Source organism: Chrysochloris asiatica, unplaced genomic scaffold (assembly GCF_000296735.1).
Source record: "Chrysochloris asiatica unplaced genomic scaffold, ChrAsi1.0 scaffold00006, whole genome shotgun sequence".
Classification (NCBI taxonomy): Eukaryota; Metazoa; Chordata; class Mammalia; order Afrosoricida; family Chrysochloridae; genus Chrysochloris; species Chrysochloris asiatica.
In genome coordinates, this window is record NW_006408524.1 from 19,397,179 (window position 1) to 19,421,101 (window position 23,923).

The 23,923-nt window shown below is 40.9% G+C and overlaps 1 protein-coding gene across 1 annotated transcript in view; it reads right to left on the minus strand.

Moving 5' to 3' along the window:
- Positions 1-1,325: 1,325 nt before the first annotated feature.
- The window catches only part of CCDC129 (coiled-coil domain containing 129), a 140,193-nt gene continuing 117,595 nt past the window's right edge, over positions 1,326-23,923 (minus strand). Inside the window, exons 9-13 of the mRNA XM_006832271.1 lie at positions 12,032-12,114; positions 10,349-11,623; positions 3,962-4,089; positions 3,122-3,233; positions 1,326-1,604 (exon numbers count right to left, since the gene is read on the minus strand). Of these exons, the coding sequence (XP_006832334.1) occupies positions 1,326-1,604; positions 3,122-3,233; positions 3,962-4,089; positions 10,349-11,623; positions 12,032-12,114 (1,877 nt within the window). The remainder of the gene's footprint in view (positions 1,605-3,121; positions 3,234-3,961; positions 4,090-10,348; positions 11,624-12,031; positions 12,115-23,923) is intronic.

Consider the following 23,923-nt stretch of genomic DNA (forward strand, 5'->3'; position numbering starts at 1 on the left):
ATTAAGGCTTCTAATTTAATATACTTCTCTTTTGGTGGACAGGTTGAATTGTGTCTTCCAAAAAGGATATGTTGGACCCCTAACCCCCTGTCTTATATTCCTAGCGCTGTTCTAACAGAAATACCTCAAATGGGCCACCTTAACAATAGAAATTGATTTCCTCACAGTTCTGGCAGCTACAAGTCCAAATTAGGGTCTTCGCCATGTTGTTTCCTTTTCTTATTGGAACCTTGAGTGTCCCTTGGTTCCTTGGTTTGTACACAGTCTTCATATGGCAGCTGTCTTCACGCTGTGTGTGTACATGTCTCCATCTGCTGTTCTTTATATAATTCAGAAGTGAACTCTATAAAACTAAGTTCTGATTGAACTCGTTCTGACTCACAGCAGTCCTGTATAGGGCTTCCAAGGAACAGTTGGTAGGTTTGAACCACCAACCTTGTGGTTAGCAGTCCAGTGCCTATCCTACAGCACCACACCATGATTCCCAAGTTTAGGATATAACTTAACACTTGTATGATTTCAGTGGATTGATTACATGATATTACATTGCATTATGGAAATGACATCAATTAGATTGTATCTTTAGTTATAGGGTTTAGGATTCAAAACACATTTTGGGGGAACACAATTTAATCTATAATACCTCTCACCCATACCTGTGAATATGATCTTATTTTAAAATAGCATCTTTTTGGGTACAGTTAGTTAAAACAAGTTCAAACTGGAGTGCTTACTACCATCGAATCAGTTCCAATCAATAGCATCCCTGTATTGGTTTCTTACGAACAGTTGGTGGGTTTAAACTGCCGACCTTGTAGTTCACAGTCTGTGCGGATCCTACATCACCACACCAGGAGTCCCGGAGTAGGGTGACTCATAATCTAATGGGACTGGTATCCTTATAAGAAGAGGAGAAGAGAATCAGACAGACACAGAGGGAGAAGAAAGACCTGTAGCAATGGAGGAGAGATTGGACTGATGCAGCCGCCGCAATCTAAGAACATCAAGAATTGTTGTAAGCCACCAGAAACTAGAAAAGAAACATGGGGCAGATTTTCTCAGAATCATAGTGACTGACATAATTTCAGACCTCTGGCCTCCAGAACTGTGAGAATCGATTTTTGTTACTTTAGGCCACCCACGTTTGTGGTACTTCATATGACAACCCTAGGAAACAATTATAGAGTATAGAGTAAAGACCCTTCACTTCACTTTGGGGAAAGGGGACTCTATTGGGCCACCTTTGTATTTCCTTGCTCTTATAAGGAAATAAGACTGGATTACGCTCTTACATTTATCAGGAAGGTCATCCAATCTGCTCTGATTTAGAGGAAGACTGTAGTATCCTTTTCACCAGCAGGACAATTTGATAAAGGGGTCAGACCCCACTCTGCAGGAGCCAGACTTGGAAGGGACATCCTGGTATCGCTCTCCACCTGGGCAAAACCTGAGCTAGGAGCCTGCTGCCCACCATCTCGGGAAAAGGCAGCCCTGGGGGCCATGGCTGGGTGGATTGACATCAGACCCCTTGTTCCTCCTGTCCAGTTACATTGATACAAATCTGTATGGGTTTCAGATGGTTCCCCTGTGAACAGCTCGAGCTGCTTAAAGGAAAACGAAAACAAAAGAAAAAGTGAACAACTCATATTTATACCAAACATTTAACACAACATAATTATCATATTTGCTTCAAACAACTAAGCCAGAACTTGTGGGAGGGGTGTCCCTGAGATGGTCAGTTCCCTGGAATGAGCTCTGAGCCAGCCAGCAGCAGCTCTGGCAGTGACTCTGCTCATAGGACGTGAAAAGACCTCCATGTCTGTGTTCTTGTTAGCATCTGCTGAGTCAGCCCCCGCTTCATAGGACGTGAAAAGACCTCCATGTCTGTGTTCTTATTAGCAGCTGCTAAGCCAGCCTCTGTTTCATGGTGACTCCATGCCCATCGTGTTACACAATGCTGCATGATGCTGCACCCCCCGCTCCCCCCACCCCATGATTGGCTGCAGATTAGACCATTGGGATCCAAAGGGTTTTCTTTGGTTGATTTTTGAAAGTAGTCCATCAGACTCTACTTTCTAGTTCTATGTTAGTTTGGACACTTGGCTGAAACATTTACTCTATCATGTTGTTGTTAAGTGTCTTTGGTTCCAACTCATAGTAACCCTGTATAGGGTTTCTAAGGAGCAGATGGTGAGCTTGAACCACCAACCTTTTGGTTCAAACCAACCTTGCAGTCCAGCGCATTAACCCATAGCGCCACACCAGGACTCCGTTTACCATCATGGTTGGCTGGCTGGTTATGTGCTGTGGAGTTGGTTCCAATTCATGGAAACCCTGCATAGGGTTCCCGAGGCTGTAAATCTTTAGGGAGCAGAAAGCCTCATCTTTCTTCTGTGGAATGGTAGGCAGGTAGTTTCAAACTGCTATGTTACCAGAGCTCCTTCATGTTGTTGTCCATTCCAACCCATAGCGACCGTGTATAGGGTTTCCAAGGAGCAGCTGGTGAGCTTGAACCACCGACCATACAGTTCAAATGACTTTGTAGTCAGACACATTAGCCCACAGTGCCATACCAGGACTCCTTCATGTTGTTGTTGTTAAGTACCGCCTCATATATCTCCCATGGAACAGCTGGTAGTTTCAAACTGCTGACCTTGAGGTTAGCAGCCCGATTTGTAACCACTACGCTATCATAGCTCCTTAGGACTCCTTCATAGTAATCCCAAAACTTCCACCAACAAACAGGTGGAGGTTGTAATTAAGGTACATTGGCCAAGACTCTCCCACATAGGAGGTGAGAATTCTATCACTGAGGCTTTGCAGCTTCTTTACAGGGTAGGGGAAAGGATTGGCCTGGGGGTTAGGTATCTTGTGTTCTAGACCTAGAACACAAGCAGATAATTGAGTGGACTCCAGCAAATCAATTGATTTCTCTGAGACTCAGTTTCTTTATTCTTAGTGTATTGGACTACACTTTCTAAAGTTCTTCCAGGTTTACCACATTAAGAATGGATACACAATCACAGCACCTAAAATAACTCTACATTAAGGCTTCTAATTTAATATACTTCTCTTTTGGAGGGCAGGATACAGCCAAATTCCATACCTCATTGTCTCCTACAGACAGAATACCCTCTCGTATTTGTTGAGCGCGATCTCCCAACTGAAACTCCAGCTCTTCCACCTGCTGCCTCAGAGCCTTGCGTAGTGCCTGCAGTTGCCTGGCCTCCTCCCTGCAGGTGAATAATAGAAAACAGCCCCAGTAACAAACACCCACAGGTGTAGTCTCTCACAATGTAGGTCACCACTTTGGAGGATTTTTTTTTTATTTTTCTTTAAAGAATGTCATCTTTCCTTTTGTCAGTTTCAGGCATACGTATAGTTCTAGGGCAAGTTATTATTTTTTTCCAAATCAACTCAATTGCAGTGTGATTTACGTACCATAAAATTCACCCATTTTAACAGTACAATTCTATCAGTTTTTAATAAATTTACCTAGTTTTGTAATCATAGTCACCATACAATTTAGAAAATAAGATCCCTTAGGCCCTTTTCAGTTTATTTCCACCTACTCCCTAGCCCCAGGCAACCACTACTCTACTTTTGTGACAGACATTTTTAATATGTAAAAATAATGTAGATTTCCAACATTTGCATGAGCCTCATTCACTTTGATTAAAGCTGCCCTGCTGGTAACCCCCCTCCTCCCAGCTCACAGCTTCTCCAAAACATCAGTGGCCTAAAAGAGTAAGAGAATGGCTTTTATTCTTTAACAGAATCTAGTGAATCGCTGACAGAGGCTCCCATGGAGAAAGTAAGAATAAGAGCTTGGAAGTAAAGGAAAGTCTGGCATATTTCTCATTAGTCCTGCTCTGATGGTCCTCGGTCTCGACCTGATTACCTTTTCTTGCTCCAGGTGTGTGAGCTGATACTTACTTTTATGACTCCCTTACATAATTACCTTTCCTCCTCTGACATGTCCCTGGAAAAGATCTCCTGTTGTCCCTTAAGGTGCTGTTCAATTTCCTCTAAATGCTCCCGGAAACTCTGGCATACTGTCTGCATGGTTTCCATCTCCTGGACTGTGCACTGCGAACAATTATAAAGAAGAGCCCAGAATGACTTTCTTGGAACTAAGTCCCTTCAGATTCACTATAAAAGCTCTCCAGGACTGCGCCTGCCTTTCCAGTTGGGCTCACCTGTTTCCAAAGACGTTGCCATGGATTGAATTGTGTTCCCCCAAAATAAGTGTTGGGATTCTCACTCTTGTGAATGTTTGAGAATAGAATTTTCTTTGTTAAGTTCATGAGATCTTATCCATGTAGAGTGTGTAGTAAACCTGATCACTTCCCAGTTATTAAAGGAGCAGATTAAACACAGAAGTAAACCCAAATGGGGAAACTATGCCAGAACCTGGGGATCACCAAGAAGCCAAAGAATGCTTGGGATACAAAAGCAAAATCTTGTCTGTTGAAAGAGACAAGGATCTTCCTACTGTCCTGAGTTATGACTTCTAGCCTCCTGAATTGAGAAAATAAGTTTCGATTCCTTAAGACTTCCTACTTGTGGCATTTATGTAAGAACAGCAGTAGGTAACTAAGACAGAAGCCAGGCCACAAAGAAACATTGGGGAAGAGAATCATCGAAAGAGCCCAGCCTTTGGCTTCTTGGAGTGACTGGTGGTGGTGGTGGTGGTATGCCGTGGAGTTGATTCCAACCCTATATGGGGTTTTTGAAGCTGTAAATCTATACAGGAGCCGAAAGCCTCATTTTTCTTCCAGGAGTGCCTGGTGGACTGGAACTGCTGATCTTGTGGTTAGCAACAGAGTGCATAACCTAACCCTCCTTCTTGGGGCAACTAAAGGATCAGAAGTTGACTGGGACAGGACCCTTTAAGGTGAAGATGCCCCATCTTGAAGATGGACAGGCAGTCTGGAGGACTACATAATGCAGGGTTGTGAGATGAAGCCAGAGGACCGACAGAGGGCCAGTGTGAGGTCTTGTGCTTAGAACATGATCTGCCCACCTCCAAACCACATCCCCCATAGTTCCTGATGTAACTCAGTCTCTGAGCCCTAGTTTTTCTTAATGAATGTGCTTTTACCTTAGTTTTGCTATTGAAGGAACCCTGGAGGTGCTGTAAGATAAGCACTGGATCGCTAACCTCAAGATCAGCAGTTCAAACCCACCAGCCGCTCTTCGAAAGAAAGATGAGGCTTTCTGCTCCTGTAAAGATTTATAGCCTCAGAAACTCTATAGAGGGTCGCTATGAGTCAGAACTGACTAGATGGCTGTGGGTGGCTGGCTGGGTGGAGCTGGTTAAGTGTTCAGTTGAGCACTAAAAGATGGGTGGTTTGAACCTACCAGCTGCTCCATAGGGAAAAGATAATCAGTCTGTCTCCATAAAGGTTACAGCATGTGAAACCCTATGGGGCAGTTCTACTCCGTCCTACAAGGTCACAGGAATAAACTTGATATCAATGAGGTTTTTTTTTTTTTCCCAATCTATATCTCCTCAGAAACCCTATGCAGGGTTGCTATGGGTCGGAATCGACTTGACGGCACTTAACAACAACAACAACATCTATATCTCCTTTTTGTTAACACTGGAACTTGTGGTTAGTAGTCCAGTGCTAATCTTCTAGTGTCATACCAGAACTCCATTTGCTGGGCACTGTGATAATTTGCTGAATTTTTATCAACGGTCTCTCCTGTTTTCCTTCCCAGGTTGAAACACTCTTTGAACATATGCATAACTCAGAACCACAGAGCCACCATCCATTGGAGTGAATGCTGTGAAAGCTTGTTAGCCCTTACTGCTCTCAGTACCAGGCCTGTGGGTGTGGAGCTTTCCCAGACCATGTGGCAGAGGTTGCTATAGTTACCCACTCACTATCTTTATTAGTTCTCCTCATTAACAGAATACCTTAGGGACAACAATGCATACAGCTGAAAAAATGACATCTTCCAACTTCCCTTACAGATAGGCTAGTCGATGACGTGGAAGTGAGAAACTTGGAGTGGGCTTTTCAGAAACACTTTGTTTTTGTCCCTTTGAGTCAGTACCAAGCCTCTATAGGTTTCTGAGTTGCTGCTGGTGAGTTTGAAACGTCAACCTTTTGGTTAGCAGTCCAGTGCTTATCAGAAGCTCTTTCCAGGGAACTGATTTAGTGGGCAGGCCCCTTTTAACATATTCTTTTACTTCCTTTCAAGGAGACCAGTCTCATAACCCTGTTTCTAGGCAGACTGGTTTCTTACCCTTTTCCCCAAACTACATGGCCTAGATCGTGGCAGTGTGATAGTTATTTTTACTGGAATTGTTATACTCTTCTGAAATATTTTCTTAAGTGTAATATTTTTATATTAAAAACTCCATTATTTTTTCTTTGAGAGTTTAATTTTGATTTTGTCACTAATTTTTATATTGAAAATTAATTTGCATAGTAAATCTCTCAAATTATTTTTTGCATTATGTGGCTAGATTTGAGCTAGTTAGAGAAGTTTTTACGCATTACCGTTGCTATTCAAGTGCTTGAAAGACAACTAGAGTGCTAAACTGCTACCAGAAAGGATGGTGGTTCAAACCTACCAGCAGCTCCTTGAAAACCCTATCCAGAGTTGCCATGAGTCGACACTTACACAGCAACACTTAACAACAACAACAAAACTGGAAAACAATCTTGGAGACATCAAGGGATTATATATATATATATATATGTATGTATATATATATATATATATACACACACATATATATACATATATATTTATTATATATATTAATATATATATATTAACATGGAGTGGTTAATTAACTTATCTATGGTAAAAAAAAAAAAAAAATGGCAGGCAGATTTCAAACCCAAATCTCCTGGTTCTTTTTTTCTCCCTTCAAGATCTGAGTCACAGTAGGGAATACAGTGTAGCTGGACATATGGAGAAGTGGTCTGTCCCTTAGGAGTAAGCTGATAGAGTGGGTCTAGGAAGGACCCCTAGTGACATAATGGGCTAATCTTGGGCCCACTGACTGTAAGGTCAGCTGTTTAAAGCCACCAGCGGTTCCATGGAAGAACTATGAGTCTGCCGGCTCCTGGAACAATTTAGTCTTGGAACCCATAGGAAGCAGTTCTACTCTCTCCTATAGGGTTGTTATGCGTTGGAATGGACTCTCTAGCAGTGAATTTGAGTAGTTTCCTACAAGATAAACCAAACTGCCCAAGTGCTTCAAATTCACTTCAAAGTTCTAGGGCCAACGAGGTGAGGGGGCCTGGAAATATGAGGCTCAAATAGGATGAACATTATAGACATTGAGTTTTATGCTTAGTCAACTTGGTTTGGAGTAACCTTTTGTGGACAAAAGGTACAGAGGGCTAGACTTGGAGGTAAATGTTGTGTTCTTCTTTCTGACAGGGAGTGATGTGGAAGTTTCTGAAAGGCTGCCATCTTCTGGTCATTTGTGGAAACACACAAAAATACATTTGGCCCTAGATAGAAATGTCCTTTCAGAATCAAAGGAACCTGAGGCTAGAAAAACACAAAAATGTTTTGAACTCTTTGTTCCTGGATTAAAACCCTAATACAATGCAAGGTGTTCTGTACTGACCCCAATCCATTGAAATAAGCTTTAACTTACACATTAAGTGTAACAACAGCAATAAACCAATATACTTTTGATTTTGAATTGACTCATATTACTGTTGTATGTTTTTCATTTTCTTTAAACTCAAACAATAAACATTATGGAATAAGTTTTTAACACAAAATATTATTTCTAATACATGTCATTGTCATTTTTTTTCTTCTGGAAATAATATTTTTCAATGAACAAATTAACCAGTTTGATAATTGACTTACTTTTGTATTTGATCCATACCTCTTTTACTTTTCTTGTAACTAAATGCCAAGTCTAGCCAGAATCCCAAATGTTCAGAACAAGTATGTAAGTAGATATGTGTATTCTCAGTTTATTTTCTATGGAAAAATTGTGATTTTATATTGTAGGTATAATAAATACTAGTACAGAGAAGTGTTCTGTGGATCAGTGATTTCATTTGTTTTGTCCAATGTTCTGGAAAATTATGCTTTATTGATATGAATAAAAAGAATTCTTTTGTACAATTAATTATGGCGACACATGAAGTGTTTTCACTTGTCCAGAAACACTATGCTGTTAAGTCCCATTGAGTCATTTCCAAGTCATAGCGACCCTGCATATGGTTCCCAAGGAGTGACTGGAAAATTTGAATTGCCAACCTTGGGGTTAGTAGTCCAGTGCTTATCCAACAGTGTAAACCAGGACTCCAGAAATACTATGTTGTTGCTTTGAACTGCCATCGAATCAGTTCCAACTCATACAGACCCTGTATAGGGTTTCCGAGGAGTAGCTGGTGAGTTTGAACAGGAACCTTGTGGTCCTATGCTTTATCCTATGTTGTTGTTGTTGTTGTTATGTGCCGTGGAATTGGTTCTGACTCATAGTGACCCTGTACAGCATTTCCGAGGCTGTAAATCTTTACGGGAGCCGAACGCCTCATCTTTCTTCCATGGAACAGCTGGTAGTTCTGAACTGCTGACCTTGCGGTTCGCAGCCCGATACGTAACCACTACAGTACCACATAAGTCCCTCTTTTGACATTAGGCAGAAGGAATGGGGAGAAGTTGGCCCCCACTCAGCAGCTCTCATTACCCCTGGAACTGACCCAGGTTTAAGCTTTGGTTTTTATGCTAAACAACATCGTTTTCAATTAATTTATGTTGTTATTAACATTTAACTTATGTAGGTTTCTATGTGTTGAAGGATCCATGTAGTAACTTGCTTTATCTTTCAAATAGCTTCTCATGTTAGTATAGAGCCCGGGTGTGGCATGCAGGATAAGCACCAAATCGTTAACTACAAGGTCAGTGGTTAAAACCTACCAGTTGCTCCTTGGAAACCCTATAAAGAGTTGCCATGAGTCAGAACCAACTTGGTGGCACTTAACAACAACACAATGTTAGTATCACAGTTATATGTTGTTGTTGTTGTTAAGTGCCGTTGAGTCGACTCCAACCCAGAGCGACCCTGTATAGGGTTTTTGAGGAGCAGCTGGTGAGCTTGAACTGCCAAACTTACGGTTTAAACTGCTTTGCAGTCTGGTGTATTAAACCACAGTGCCACACCAGGACAGTTACATAGATCTGTATATTTTAAAGGTGGATATATCTTTGCTCTGGTAGCGTAGTGCTTATGAATTGGGCTGCTAACCTCAAGGTCAGCAGTTTGAAACTATCAGCTGTTCCATGGGAGAAAGATGAGGCTTTCTGCTCCTGTAAAGATTTACAGCCTCAGAAACCCTATACAGGGTCGCTATGAGTCAGAACCGAGTCCATGGCACATCACAACAACAATAACAAAATCTTGGCCTGGAGTGCATTGTCAGTCAAATTTGAATTTGAATCTGGACCTGAGTATTTTATAGACTTCAATCTTAAAACAACTTGTATTAAACCTAATGAAATCAAGTCAACTCCAACCCATAGTGACTCTAAAAGGCAGAGTAGAACTGCTCCTTAGGGTTTCTGAGACCGTCCATCTTTACACAAGCAGACAGCCTCATCTTTCTCCTGCAGAGTGGCTGGGGGGTTTGAAGCACCCACCTTTAGTTTAACAGGCCAATGTTTAACTCACTGTACCAGTGATATAAATACTCTTCTTATTTTATAACTAAGAAGGAACCTGTCTCTGGAGAAGGATATCATGTTTGGTAAGGTCATAGAAAAAGAGGAAGACCCCCAGTGAGATGGATTGGCAAAGTGGCAGTATTAATGGGCTCAAGCGTGGCAACAATTGTGAGGTTGGCCCAGGACCGGGCAGTGTTTTGTTCTGTTGTGCACAGGGCCGCTATGAGTCGGTACTGACTCGATGGCACCTAACAACAACAAGAACAATTTTACAAACCAGGAACCTGGCTCAGGTAGCACAATGGCTTTGGAAAAATGATACCGCTAAATGAATTTAAGACCGAGAATTTTCAGTTTAAATCAAACTGAAAATGAGGTGCTGATGGATTGGTGTTTGTAACCTTAGATATACGATCTTATTGGTCTGTGTCTTAGTTTTCCATTTGTAAAATGGAGGTTAATAATAAATTTTGCCTTCCTTACTTCACAAGGGGATTGGAAACATCAAGCAGGAAGACATTTGTGAGACTATATCATAAACAATGAAGCATTCTACGACATTTACTATGATTAACAAAGAGAAGGCTGTGCACGGGATCTCACATTCAGAAAGGAAGGCCCAACATTCCCCTGAGGTGTTTATTGTGGGTGAATCTGCCTCTCCATCTTTGCAGAGGTCAGTACTTACAGCACATAGCTCTCTCACTGCAGTGTCCTGGAGGACTTTCAAAGTCTTCATGAACTCAACTTCCGGATGAGGGCTGTGTGAGTGTGGGTGATGTCTATAGGCTTGGGGGGTGGGACCAGGGCCTGACCCCTGTGTGTAGCAGTGTGAACGGTGATGACAACAGATACAGCAGTGGACAGGTGTGCCATGGCAGGTGCCCACCGAGTAGGTATTAGGGAAGCCTGCGTCTAGAGAGACAGATTTGGTGAGGGGCTTATGTCCATGTGCCAGGGTCTTGTTACTTGAGCATGCACAACAGTGCCAGGCCCCGGGTTCACATAGATAAGTCTGAATGGAAGCATCTCTGGACTGTCTTGCTTCTGTCCTCAGCCCTGGTCCTGTGGAGGTAATTGGGTCACACATGGTGCATTCTAAAGCTGTTCCTATAGAATCTATCCCCAAGGCCACAGTACTCTGAGCAGCTGGCATCAGATTGGAGGGCATATGGATGGTCACAGACCTGGGCTTGCCAGAGTTTGAGTCAGCATTTGGAGAAATGTTTCCCATCTCCGCTTCTGCCATAGATGATATTTGGTCCAAAGTACTATACATTGTCTTTGCCTGGGGTGTCTCTTCAGCCAGTTTACCTGGGGAAAGATTAGGCTCGTCACAGCCTTGAATATAGTTGTCTGTATGGGATGCGACATCCCTGAGCCTGGGGAGAAGCTGTGGTGGGTTTTCAAGGGTCAGTACTGTGCTGTTGATGTCTGAACAGACTTGGCTGTTTTCTTCTCTTGAAGCTTCAGAGTCAACATGAAGGAATTCATCTTGAGCATGTTCAGTTTCAGGTGACCTTGGTGACGCACAGTGGCTTTCCACAGGTACTTTCCCAGTTGCCTCTGGTTTCAGAAACCCGTCTTTTACTTCTGTGCTGTGGGACACTGTAAATCCTAGAGGGCAATCATATGTAGATGTGGCTGCACCTCCAACAACCTTATGTTCAGAGTAGGGCATTGGGGTGCCCTTCCCTAGATGTGCTCTCCCAGCAGTGGTCTTGTTCGAGATCATATCTGGGATCAACAGCTCTGGTGGATCCTCCAGAATACCAAGCTGAGTTTCTTCCTCCTCTATCAATACTGAGGTCTTTTCTTCCAAGACGCTCCAGTCTTGGCTTGAAATTGATGTGCTCACCATGCTCTTGGTATCTGACTCATCAGACTCTTGCTGACAGTCCTGGGATGGTGCTAAACCACGGCTCTGATTCCTAAGACTCTGGCTACTTGGCAACAGAGGAATCTGTAGGCGAATCCAGAAAAAAGGCAAATTGGTTAGGAGTGTAGGGGGTTACGAAGTGGTTTTTATTTATTTACTTTTGTTTGCTTTCTTATTGACTTTGCTTGAGACCTCCTCTCTACGAGGCTCAGCTTCCTTGTTTAGGCCAACTATGAATGAAGACAGAAATGAAGGAAACAAGAGCAACCTGGTCTAATGTAACCCCATCATCCCCTGCCTGTTGGGTTCAGGTATCTTATATCTTCTAGACATGGATTGGGCCTTTCCAATTGAGAAGGGGACACTTTCAAACTTCCATTCTCTTTCCAGTTATCAGTGAGCGAGGTCAAGGAGGCAGGGACACTGATAGAGTGGAAGTGGGGACTTAAGGATTAGCAATAGGGTTTTAATCAACCCTTAAGCACACTTTACCTGGAGAGGCAGTGGTTCTGGTGGCTCTTCCAGAAACCCACTGCTGTCTGACTGGCAGCTGTTGGTTCTGTTTACCCCAGTGCCTGCAGAAAGAAATCAAGAGACCTTGAAAATACACTGCTAACAGGACTGGGACAAATCCTCAGTGTGTCTGGTATGCCAGCAATACTCAATAACTGCCCGTTGCACAGAAGTATAAACAAATGAGGAAATTCCAAGGGCATTATGGTCCTCAGTTCTCACAGAGTCCACGGAAAACTACCTCATTGTTTCTTGATGCAGGAGTAAAACAAGAAACCAAGGAAGAGGAACTCTCTAAAAGCTAGAGAGACAGCCCAGAAGAAAATGCATTTGCCTTATATGCCATTCTAATAAAAGAATAAAGCACCAACATTTATATGTTTACAGATTTTTATTTTTACTAAATTTGGGAAAGAATCTCATACCATAACTCCAGTTGGAGTGTCTTTATGTACCTATAGGCCCATTTCTTATCACTTATGAGAGACTGGAACAGGGAGGGAAAGAATAATTTGAATTTTGGACAAGAAACCCTGTGGGATAAAGCACTGCACTGCAAGGTCAGTTTGAATCATAAGATCAGCAGTTCAAACTCACCAGCTGTTCCTTGGAACCCCTATGTGGAGTCACTATGAGTCAGAACCAACTCAATGGTTAACAACAAAAAAAACAACCAATTTATAAACATGAGCATCTTGAAATTCTAAATCCAGCTGTAGCTTCTTATGCAAATATCATGTTATCATTATGGGGTAGGGGAAATGGGTGACTGCTAAAAGGTCACCTACTAAAAATCAAATTATAGGATTTTTTTCCCCTCTCTGCTTTAATGATAAATGCTTCCAGAAACAGCAAACTATAGGTTAGAACAGAAAATCTCCTGGGAGGAAGGAAGACAAGGAGCAGAGGGAGAAATCTGGTTTGTGTTCCATAAGCAGACTGGAAGTGGGTCTGAACAGTACATTGAAAAGAAAAGCTATTCGTTGGAGATCTCATACGTGCTGTCTGGTACCTGAGCAACAAACAGGGGATTTGGCTTTACTTGAAGAATGAACTGCTGCAGAAGGATTCAAAGGGGGAAAAAATCACTTTGCTTAGGAGATCTGATGTGGCACTCTAGGATCAGCACTAGACTGCTAACAACAAGGTCAGCGGTTCAAACTCACCAGTCGCTCCTTGGAAATCCTTGCAGTTCAAATGGCTTTGCAGTCTGGTGCATTAACCCACAGTGCCACACCAGGACTCCTAATGCAAATGACAAGACACACTTGGAAATATCATAGCTTGGGTCAGGTGCACCTTAGTCCTCAAAGTGACATCTTTAATCTTTAACACTCTCAGTTTTGCACAGCAAAGTTTCCCAGTGCAATACATAATTTGATTTCTTGATTGTTGCTTCCATGAATATTGACTGTGAGTCAAGTAAAAGGAAATCCTTGACAACTTCAATGTTTTCTCCAACTATCATGATACTGTTTTTTGGTCCAGTTAAGATGACTATAATATTTAATACCTATAAGGTAAAATTCACAATGTCTAGCATCTAATAAAAAATGTCAAGCATCCAAACAAGCAGGAAAATATGATCCATAATGAGAACAAATCGAAACTGACCTAGAGCTACACAGACACTGTCAAAAAGTTAGTGTGGTTGTATTCTGAATGTTTGCAAAGACACAGGAATGATTAAATATGTTAAATAGAGATATGGGAGATTTTTTAAAAGATCCAAGTTCAGCTTCTCAAGCTGAAAATCACAAAGTGTCAAGTAAAATCTACACTGATGGGATGAGCAGCAGATTGGAGATTTACGAGGAAAATATTAATGAAATTGAAGTCATAGTCACACGCAATATTCTAAATGAAACTCACAGTGAAAAAAAAAAAGATATGAAAAAGAGTGCCAATGATTTGAGGGACAACCTCAAGTGGCAAAAAATGTGGCGCATTTGAAAATATTTGAAACAGTAGATTTAAGAATACAGCACAACCCAAACACATGAAACAAGAAGAAAATAATATCAAGGAACTTCAAAATAAAAAATTTCAACACCAGTGATAAAGAGAAAAATCTTAAAAGCATCAAGGGGTGGAGGAGACATTCTGCACAGAAGAACAAAATTAAGGATGACAGCAAATTTCTCACTGGAATCAATCCATGTGAGAAGACAGTGGAGAGTCATCGTTAAAATAATGAAAGAGAAAGAAAAAATGTCAACGTGAAATTTTAGATTCAGTGAAATATCTTTCAAAAATAAAGAGAACAGGGGAAGGTAGAGTCCCCACTGAATAGTTTTCATCTTGTCTAGACAGGTCTGGTGAAAGGAAATGGGGATAAGATTCTTATGATTCACTAGTGAGTAATTGTTGCCATGACTAATTGCGACAGTCACAATTGTAAAGGTAGAAGTTTTGCAACAAAACGGGGAATAGTTAGTCGTACAGTTCAGAAACAGAGGACCATAGGACCATCAAGGGAGAAGAGCACCACCGCAACACAGGACCCTATCCAGAGAAGCAGCAACACCAGAGATGGAGAGAGAGAGAGAGATGATGACATGGAGAGAGGGAGCAGCTGAGGACTCTAGACTCATGAAAAGAGAAAGATTGAGTGCTGGTGGCCAGGAGGCAGGCTTATAGCGTGTACCCTTTGGTTGTTTAAATTATTATATGTTCCTGAGGGTTTTTGTGTACTTCTCCCTACTGATACCACCCTAGAAGACACCACCCCCCCCCACCCAAATAGAGGGAATGGAAGCAAATACTGTTGAATGATGATGCATGGAGCAGATTGTAATCATTGCAAAGAAATGATAATGTAAAGCCAATGTTCTCCCATGTAACTTATCACTCAGTTAACAATAATAATTATTAAAAAAAAGTCAATCTACTGTTAGTGATTTACACTTGGAAATATGTTGCCATAGAGAAATGTTCTGCAATTGACATTAATTTTGTGGAATAAATGTCATGTTGGTGCCATGTTCTGTCAATAAATAAATAAGAAATAAAGATGTTTTCAGATGTACAGAAACCAAAAGAATTCATTGTAACCCAGTCTGTAGTATATGTAATGTTAAAGGAAATTCTGCAAGCAGAAGGAAGTGTGGAATTTCATAAAGGAAAGGACAATAATTAAAAGGGTAACAATTAGAGTAAGTACTCAAGTGTTAAAAATTATTTTTAAAGGATAATTGACAAAACAAAAATAACAACCACGTAGTATGGGGCAAATAATAAAGACTTAGGTAAATCTATAAATACCTGTTATGTATAGAAAGAGAATACTGCAAGATTTTCATTTGACTATGATATATAATTTGTATAAACCTTTTAACTTAATTAAAAAAAATTTGGGCCAGAGGAACTAGCATATACTCATTGTATAGTTATTATCAGAAACTTATTTGTATAATATTTAACCCGCTCATGGGGACTTCACTGTCATAGCTATAATTAATCCAGCCAATGTAAAAATGTTTCAGATTCTTGTAAAGTAAGAAAACAAATCACCAACAAGGATAAGTAAAAAACAAGAAAAATATTGCTACTAAGGTTCCAGTTTATACACTTACTAGTTTATTCCAAACAAAATGTGTCTAAATATGTCTCTCTGATCCATGGATGGAAACACACAATTTCTCTCAGTAGTACACTTGTCTTAGTCTTATTCATTATGGTGGTTTCCAAAACAACAACAACAACAACAACAAAAAACAACAACAACAAAAAAAACCCCAAAAAAGTAAAGAATAGTCCAATCAAAACAGTGGCTTCTGAGGAGATCTACTGATCCAGTTAAATTCAAGGCAGAGAGGTAACCTCAGAAGGTTAAAGAGACTGCTTTTTTTTTGGGGTGGGGGGGGGGAGAAATCCAAAGGGAAAATATTGATAGTTTTTCTGAAAGTACACAAAGCAAACAAAATCACAGGGGATTAATAGGGAGACATTTTAAGAAAATAGAAAATATTATTGTTGAAAAAATGACCAGTAGAATTGTGCAGAGGGATTTTTTTAACCCCTACCAGAACAATTCACATGATCATTCTTTTAGGGTGAAAGGCTGTGAGAATCTCATTGAAAAATCTTACCCCATCTTGATCTTTCAGACTTCTTTTTACTCCCTAAACTAAAAGAAACATAATCTGAGTCCCTCCAGGATACCGAAACTGCTTTTTTGATGCATACATTGAAGAGGGCAAAGTCTTTGGGGAAAGGTTGGGTGGTGGTTGTGTGCCATGGAGTCTGGTCCTGCATAGGATTGCCGAAAGCTTCATTTTATTCCCACAGCATGTCTGGTAGATTCTATTTACTGACCTTGTGGTTAGCAGCTTAGCTTGTAACCTTGACACTAATGCAGTTCCTTTGGGGAATGATTAGAGAGATAGAAATATTGTCTTCAGAAGTTCATCAATATAGATGAAGGATGTCTCAAGAAACAATAATCTCACATTTTTGATAGTTTTGATATTTTTGATAGTTTTGTCTAATAAAGTTTTCTATGATTTTGTATTAAAGTTGAAAAGATGTCACTTTGAAGACTAAGATGCATCTGACCCAAGTCATGGTACTTTCAATTGCCTCATATATATGGGGAAATTAGATAATGAATAAGGAGAATCAGAGACAAATCAATACATTTGAATTATGGTGTTGGGAACACTATACCATGGACTACCAAAAGAACAAACAAATTCTTGGAAGAACTATAACCAGAATGCTCTTCAGGAGTTTCTCACACTTTGGGCATGTTGTTATGAGGGACCAGTCCCTGAAAGAGGACATGATGTTTGGAAGAGTAGAAGTTAGTGAAAAAAAGGAAGACCCTAAACATAGTGGCTGTAACAATGAGCTCAGACATAACAAAGAGGGTGCTACAGGGCGGGCAGTGTTTCTTTCTGCTGTGCATAGGGTTGCTATGATCATAAAAGACACTTAACAACAATATGCTTTTGTAGCGATACTTTTTAGTTTACTCTCCTAGAGTCCTGGTGTGGCCCTGCCGGTTAATGAGCTAGACTGGAAATTTGGTTTGAACCACAAGTTTGGTGGTTCAAGCTCATCAGCCGGTGCTTAGAAACCCTATACAGGGTTTTTAGGTATGAGTCAGAACTGACTCCAAGGCACTTAACAACAGTGATAATAAAAATGTCCTCTTTAAATCAACTATGGGTACAAAAGATATGTTTGTTCTAGAAACACTTCACCAGCTGAATGCAGAATTAAAAAAATTTTTTCATTTTTATGCGGAAGACCTTGGCTACTTTGTCAGAACATCTCCACTGTACAAGTGGCCAGCCCATGTCAAGAACTGTCCACCCAAATGCTCTGAGCTCCCTTATGTGCTGCAGAAGTCACCATAGCTTGTGTCTACTTCGGCACGAGTTCCTTTGCAGTAGGCAGAGTGAGTAGGTAGGAGAGAGAAAGCAGTGCTAACTTTCCCTTCTCACCTTCCCCATCCTCCACCCAACACATGTTATTGTTGGTAAGTGCTGTCGAGTTGGTTGCAACTCATAGCAACCCTGTAGAGGGTTTCCAAGGAGCAGCTGGTGGGTTTGAACCACCGATCTTGTGGATCAGCACTGGGCTCTGAACAGCAACCACAATCATCTCAACACTGGGTTTGCAAATTCTAATGATTCTCTTATGGTTGTAGAGTTTAATGAGACAAAGGATGAGCAATTGTCTATCCCAATGTACAAATGCTCACCCTTTACACTTTACCACTCCCATCCCCTAACCCTAATATGTAATATCAAAGATAATATAGTTCCATGGTTGGTTGCAAAGCATCATCACTGTTAATATAATTATCTATTAGAATTCAATCACTATTAATATCATCATTGTTGTTATTAGGTGCTTTCAAGTTAGTTCTGACTCATAGTGACCCTGTATAGGGTTTCTGAAGAGTGGCTGGTGGGTTTGAATCACCAATCTTGAGGTTAGCAATCCAATGCTTACCCTATAGTGCCTAATTATGACTCTAATATCATTATTAATATTTTATAATTATTAATATTACTATCATTATTAAGGAGTCCTGGTGTGGCACTGTGGGTTAATACACCAGACTGCAAAGCCATTTGAACTGCAAGGTCGGCAGTTCAAGCTCACCAGCTGCTCCTCGGAAACCCTATACAGGGTTGCTATGGGTTGGAACTGACTCAACAGTACTTAACAACAACATCATTATTAAACATAAATAATTATCATTCCTATTGGTATTTACTAGAAATTCTTTTTTATCAGCACATAATTGTTTTCAGAGTTGGATTTTACTGTCTTAAGGAAGTGGCTCTCACCTGGCCCAGGTGTTACAACTCTACTGTGTTGTAAGGTTGAAAACATTTCTGCCTGGGAGGAGATAGATGCCTGGGGCACTTTGTCAGAACAATCACCAGATGGCAGCATTATACCAACCACAGAACCCAAACAGCCAGGCCCTTGTCAAGAGCTTCTGGAATAGAAAGTCAACTTGAAAGATAGCTTTGATGACCCAGGTTGATAATTAAAGCTGAATCCTACGTGGACAGTTTTACATTTAACATGCTCTGAGTTCATAGAGGGTCAACAAGAAGTAAAGAAAAAAGCCTATGAATTGAAAACATAAATGGGGTGAAGGAGATAAAGGTAACAAGTTTGTTGTTGTTGTTGTTGTTAAGTGCCTTCGAGTTGGTTCCGACCCATAGCGACCCTGTACAGGGTTTCCGAGGGTGTAAATCCTTACGGGAGTAGAAAGCCTCATCTTTCTCCCGCGGAGCAACTGGTAGTTTCGAACCGCTGACCTTAAGGTTCACAGCCTGATTCGTAACCACTACACTACCAGAGCTCCTTAGGTAACAAGTTGTTGTTGTTGTTAAGTGCCGTCGAGTCGGTTCCGACCCATAGCGACCCTGTACAGGGTTTCCGAGGGTGTAAATCCTTACGGGAGTAGAAAGCCTCATCTTTCTCCCGCGGTAACAAGTTTAGAGGGATACAATTTATACTGGAATTGTATAAAACAAGATAAATTCAACCTTGGATGGTTTACGGTTAACCATCTTCATCAATCAATTCTACGTTACATATTTCATTGCCAAGTCCCACTGTCTTCTGATCCCTAATGGTAGAAAATTCCTTGGTAACTTTGAGTCACTGAAGCAAGTTATTTTGGAACTGGACTGGACATTGTATATTGTACAAATTTACTATGCCTTTAGGAGTCGGGCAGGTGGTATAAATATATTAAACAGCTAAGATTCAAGACAAGTATGGAATAGTGTAAGCTGCTTTAGATGAGAGATATGTGTTTTTCCAAAAGCATTTAAGAAAATTAATTTAAAAGGCATTATACCTCTCTATGGGGTAACAAGCCTCAAGGTCAGCAGTTCGAAACTACCAGCTGAGGAGAAAGATGAGGCTTTCTGCTCCTGTAAAGATTTACAGCCTCAGAAACCCTGTACAGGGTTGCTATGAGTCGGAACTGACTCCATAGCACATAACGACCACCATGGGCTACAGCCAGTCTATACATTAGCGGATTGGAAGTTATATAAGGTACCAAATCCCATCCACTACAGGAATTCCTTTCAGAACATTCCTAACAGATAGTCATCTGGGTAGTGCTAATACAGGGAACTGATTGCTTATGTTGTTGATGTGATTGGTGCTGTTGAGTTGGCTGAGACTCATCTTGACTTCATCACGAGATGAAGAACAAGACTTTGCCTGGTCCTGCGCTATCCTCACAATCATTGCTGTTTGAATCCATTGTTGCAGCCACGATATCAATCTACCTCAAGGAAAGTCTCCCTCTTTTTCTCTGACTCCTTTATAATGTGCCCAAAGTAGGAGAAGGCTTCAGAAAGTTCATGGACAAATGGAATTAAAAGATAATGGAATTTTCTCATGAAATTTGGATGCACCCTCATATGGGATAAGACATCTCCTTAACCTTGCAAGACAGATTTATTTGCTCCTCTGGCACATACTACACCAAATGCACTGCTTTTGAGTGTATTTTGACTCATAGTGACCCTATAGGATAGTGTGCAAGCAGGGTTTCCAAAGCTGTAAATCTTTATGGGCAGAGAGGACCTCATCTTTCTCCTTCAGAGCAGATGATGGGTAAGAACCACCAAACTTTTGGTTAGCAACCCAGTTTTTAATCCATTGTGTCATCCTTGTCCTTTTGGCAGTTTATGGCATATTTATTATTCTTTGTCAACATCACAACTTGGCTGTGTCAACTTTTCTTCCATCTTCCTTTTTCATTGTTGAGTTTCCCCATGCAGATGTATTGATTAAAAATACCATCAGGTACACCTTAGTCATCAAGTACACATCTGCTTTTTAAACACTTTTTCAGTAGAATTGCCCAGTGCAGTATATCATTTGATTTCGTGACTGCTGTTTCCATAGTTATTGATTGTTGATCAAAGAAAGAAATCCTTGATAGCTTCAATTTCTTCTCCATGTATCATAGTGTTGTTTATTAGTCCAGTTGTAAGCATTTTAATTTTCTTTCTGATGAAGTGTAACCCATACTGAAGCCTGTAGTAAGTTACCTTTGCTTTCAGTAATCAAGGTTGTGTCATCTGTGTATAGCAGGATTTTAATGAACCTTCCTCTGATCCTGATTGGTACATTCATCTTCATATAGTTCAATCTATCCAATTATTTGCTCAGCATACACATTGAGTAAGTATGGTAAAAGGATGTAACCCAGATGCATATCTTTCCTGATTTTAAACCAAGCAGCATCCCGTTGCTCTGTTTGAATGTTTCTTGATCTATGTACAGTTTCCTCATGGGCACCATTACATGATCTAGAATCCCCATTCTCTGCAATGTAATCCATGATTTTTTATGTTCCACACAGTTGAATGATTTGCCTAGTCAATAAAACACCAGTAAACATTGTCCTAGTATTATCTGTTTTAAGTCAAAACCCGTATGACATAGGAATAATAGCCCTCATTCTGTGTCCTCTTCTGAATCTGGCTTGAATTAATGGCAGTTTTCTGTAGATGTACTGCTGAACTCATTTTTGAATTACTTTTAAAGGCAAAATTTTATTTACATGTGATAGTAATTATATTGTTAGATGTTTTCTTCATTTTGTGCCAATGAAAGGATCACCTTTTTTTGGAACTGGCACAAATCAGTTGGCCAGGTACCTGTCTTCCAAATATCTTGGCATAAATGAGTGAGCGCTTTCAATGTTGTATCTGTCTGTTGAACTATCTCAGTTGGTGTTCCATCATGTACTGGAGTCTTATGTTTTTGCCAGTAGCTTCAGTGCAGCATGGCCTTCTTCCTCAAGTACTGTGGTGCAGTGAATTATTTAATGTCTGCTGTGGCACTGTGGGATAATGCACTAGACCTCAAGGTCAGTTAGAACTGCAAGGTCGGTGGTTCAAATTCAACAGTCACTCCTCGGCAACCCTGTACAGGGTCACTATGAGTTGCAAATGATTTGATGGCACTTAACAAAAACTATCCATAGTCTCTGTAAACGTCCACCCAATGATGTCTTTTTTCTCATGGATTTGGGAAAGAAAAGGAGGGGAAGATACTGATGGATTATATGATTCAATTGTGAGTGATTGCTAATAGGTGTAATTGTGATTGCTCAGTTTTGTCATCCTGTTGTTGTTTGTTCCGACTAATAGTGACTAGGGTTTCCTAGGAGCTGCTTGTGGGGTTCAACCAGGACTCCTTTGTCATCTTGTTGGATATAAAATGAGCCATCTCAGAAGAAGAAGGAGAGATCTTACTATGATCAAGAAGAAAGAGGCAGGAGTGGAGGTCATCCTTTGGATGCTGAGATCACTGTGCACCAAACCTCATCAACCCAGGAACCAAAACTGTGTCACCAAAGGAGGGCCGGGGGAGCAGCAGCAGGAGAATCAAGAGTTGGAGTATGAGACGAAACAGTGGACTTCCTGGTACAGGGAGCAAATAAGCTGAGTGCCTTTGGGCAAGAGGATTGTTTGCCAGATGAGGTGCCTCCATGCACTCATATGGGGAGTTGGGTTTGCTGGTCCGTAGAGATAGAGCTGAATGCCTTCAGGCTGAGGCTTATAAGAGAGTGTAGTAGCCTTTCAGCATTTATCAGCAGCCCAGAAACAGCAATGTAACATTGCCTAAGCAGGGCTGAGGCCAGACCAAAGGGCTGAAGGTCAGAGAGAGACCAGCCTGTGAGCACAGCTGAAGAGAGGCCAAAGAACTGTGCATTGAGCATTTTTGACCCTGAACTGAAACATGCTAGCTTCCCAATAAACCCCCTATCTGTGAGTATGGTGTCTGAGTTCTGTGTGGTCACTGCAGTGAATTATTGAATCCAGCTGAGTAGAGACTGCGGTGGGAGAGATGGTTGGTGCCATTTTTTTTTTTTTTTTTTAACAAGTACTATTGGACTCCTGGTGTGGGGCTGTAGGATCAACACTGGTCTGCAAACCACAAGGCCGGCAGTTCAAACCCACACACTGTTGCTCGGAAACCCTATATAGATAGGGTTGCTCTGAGTTGGAACCAACTTGACATTGGACTGTGAACCAAAAGGACAGCAGTTCAAACTTACCAGTTTCACCTTGGAAATTGGATTCAGAGTCACTATGAGTCAGAACTGACTTGTATGCAGTTGACAATATCAACAGTGATTGGTTCTTGGTCATATGCTACCTCCCAAAATAGTTAGCCACTGACCAATTCTTTTTGAATATAGTGATTATGTATATTCCTATTTTTTTTTTCCTGCTTTGTTCAATATTTTGTCTAGAGAATCTTTCAGTATTGAGTTTTCAATTCAGTTGTTTCAGCTTGAGAAATGCTGAGCATGTTCTTCCCTTTTGGTTTTCCAACTCCAGGTCTTTGCACATTATAATACTTTCTGTTATCTTCTCAAACAGCTCTTTGAAACCTTCTTTCTGTTCAGCTCTTTTGCTTCATCATTTGTTCCATTCACTTTTGTTGTTGTTAATTGCCGTTGAGTCAGTTTTGACTCATAGAGACCCTGTATAGGGTTTCTCAAGAGTGGGTGGTGGGTTTGAACAGCTAAGCTTGTCATTCAAACTGACCTTGTGGTTCAGTGCATTTGTTGTTGTTGTTGTTGTCAGGGGCCATCAAGTCAGAACCGACTCATAGTGACCCCATGCATAGCAGAACGAAACAATGTCCCATCCTGGGCTAACCGTTGCCACACTTGAGTCCATCAATGATGCCACCTGGCCGATCCATCTCGTTGGGAGTCTTCCTCTTTTTCTCTGACCCTCCATTTTACCCAGCATGACACCCTTCTCCAGCGACTGTTCCCTCCTGACAAATATGTCCAAAGTATGAGAAGCTGCTTTATATTTAAGAGCAAGTTCCAGAGTCTTTTTTTTTTCCCTCTTTTCTGTCTGTTTAGTGACTCTTTGCTTTCTTTATGTACAATGTCCTTGATGTCATCACAAAATGCATCTATCTTGGATCCTTAGTTTTCAATGTGTCAAATCTATTCCTGAGATGGTCTCTAAATTCAGAAGAGGTAGGAGCTTTAGTGGCATGATGGGTTAAGCATTGGGCTGTTAAAGGAGAGGAAGGCAGTTCCAATCTATCAGCCACTCAGTGGGAGAAAGATGCGGTAGTCTGCTTTGATAAAGGTTGAAAGCCTTGGCTACCCAATGGAGCAGTTCTCTACTCTGTCCTGTAGGTTTGCTTTGAGTTGGAATCAACTCTACTGAAATGGGTTTGTTTTTGGATACTTAAGGTTGCACTATGACTCTTCTGGACTTTAAAATTGTCCTTCCATTTCAACTTGAACTTGCATATAAGTAATTGATGGTCTGGTCTACAGTTGGCCCCTGGTCTTGTTCTAACTGATGGTAGTGGACTTTTTTTATTGTC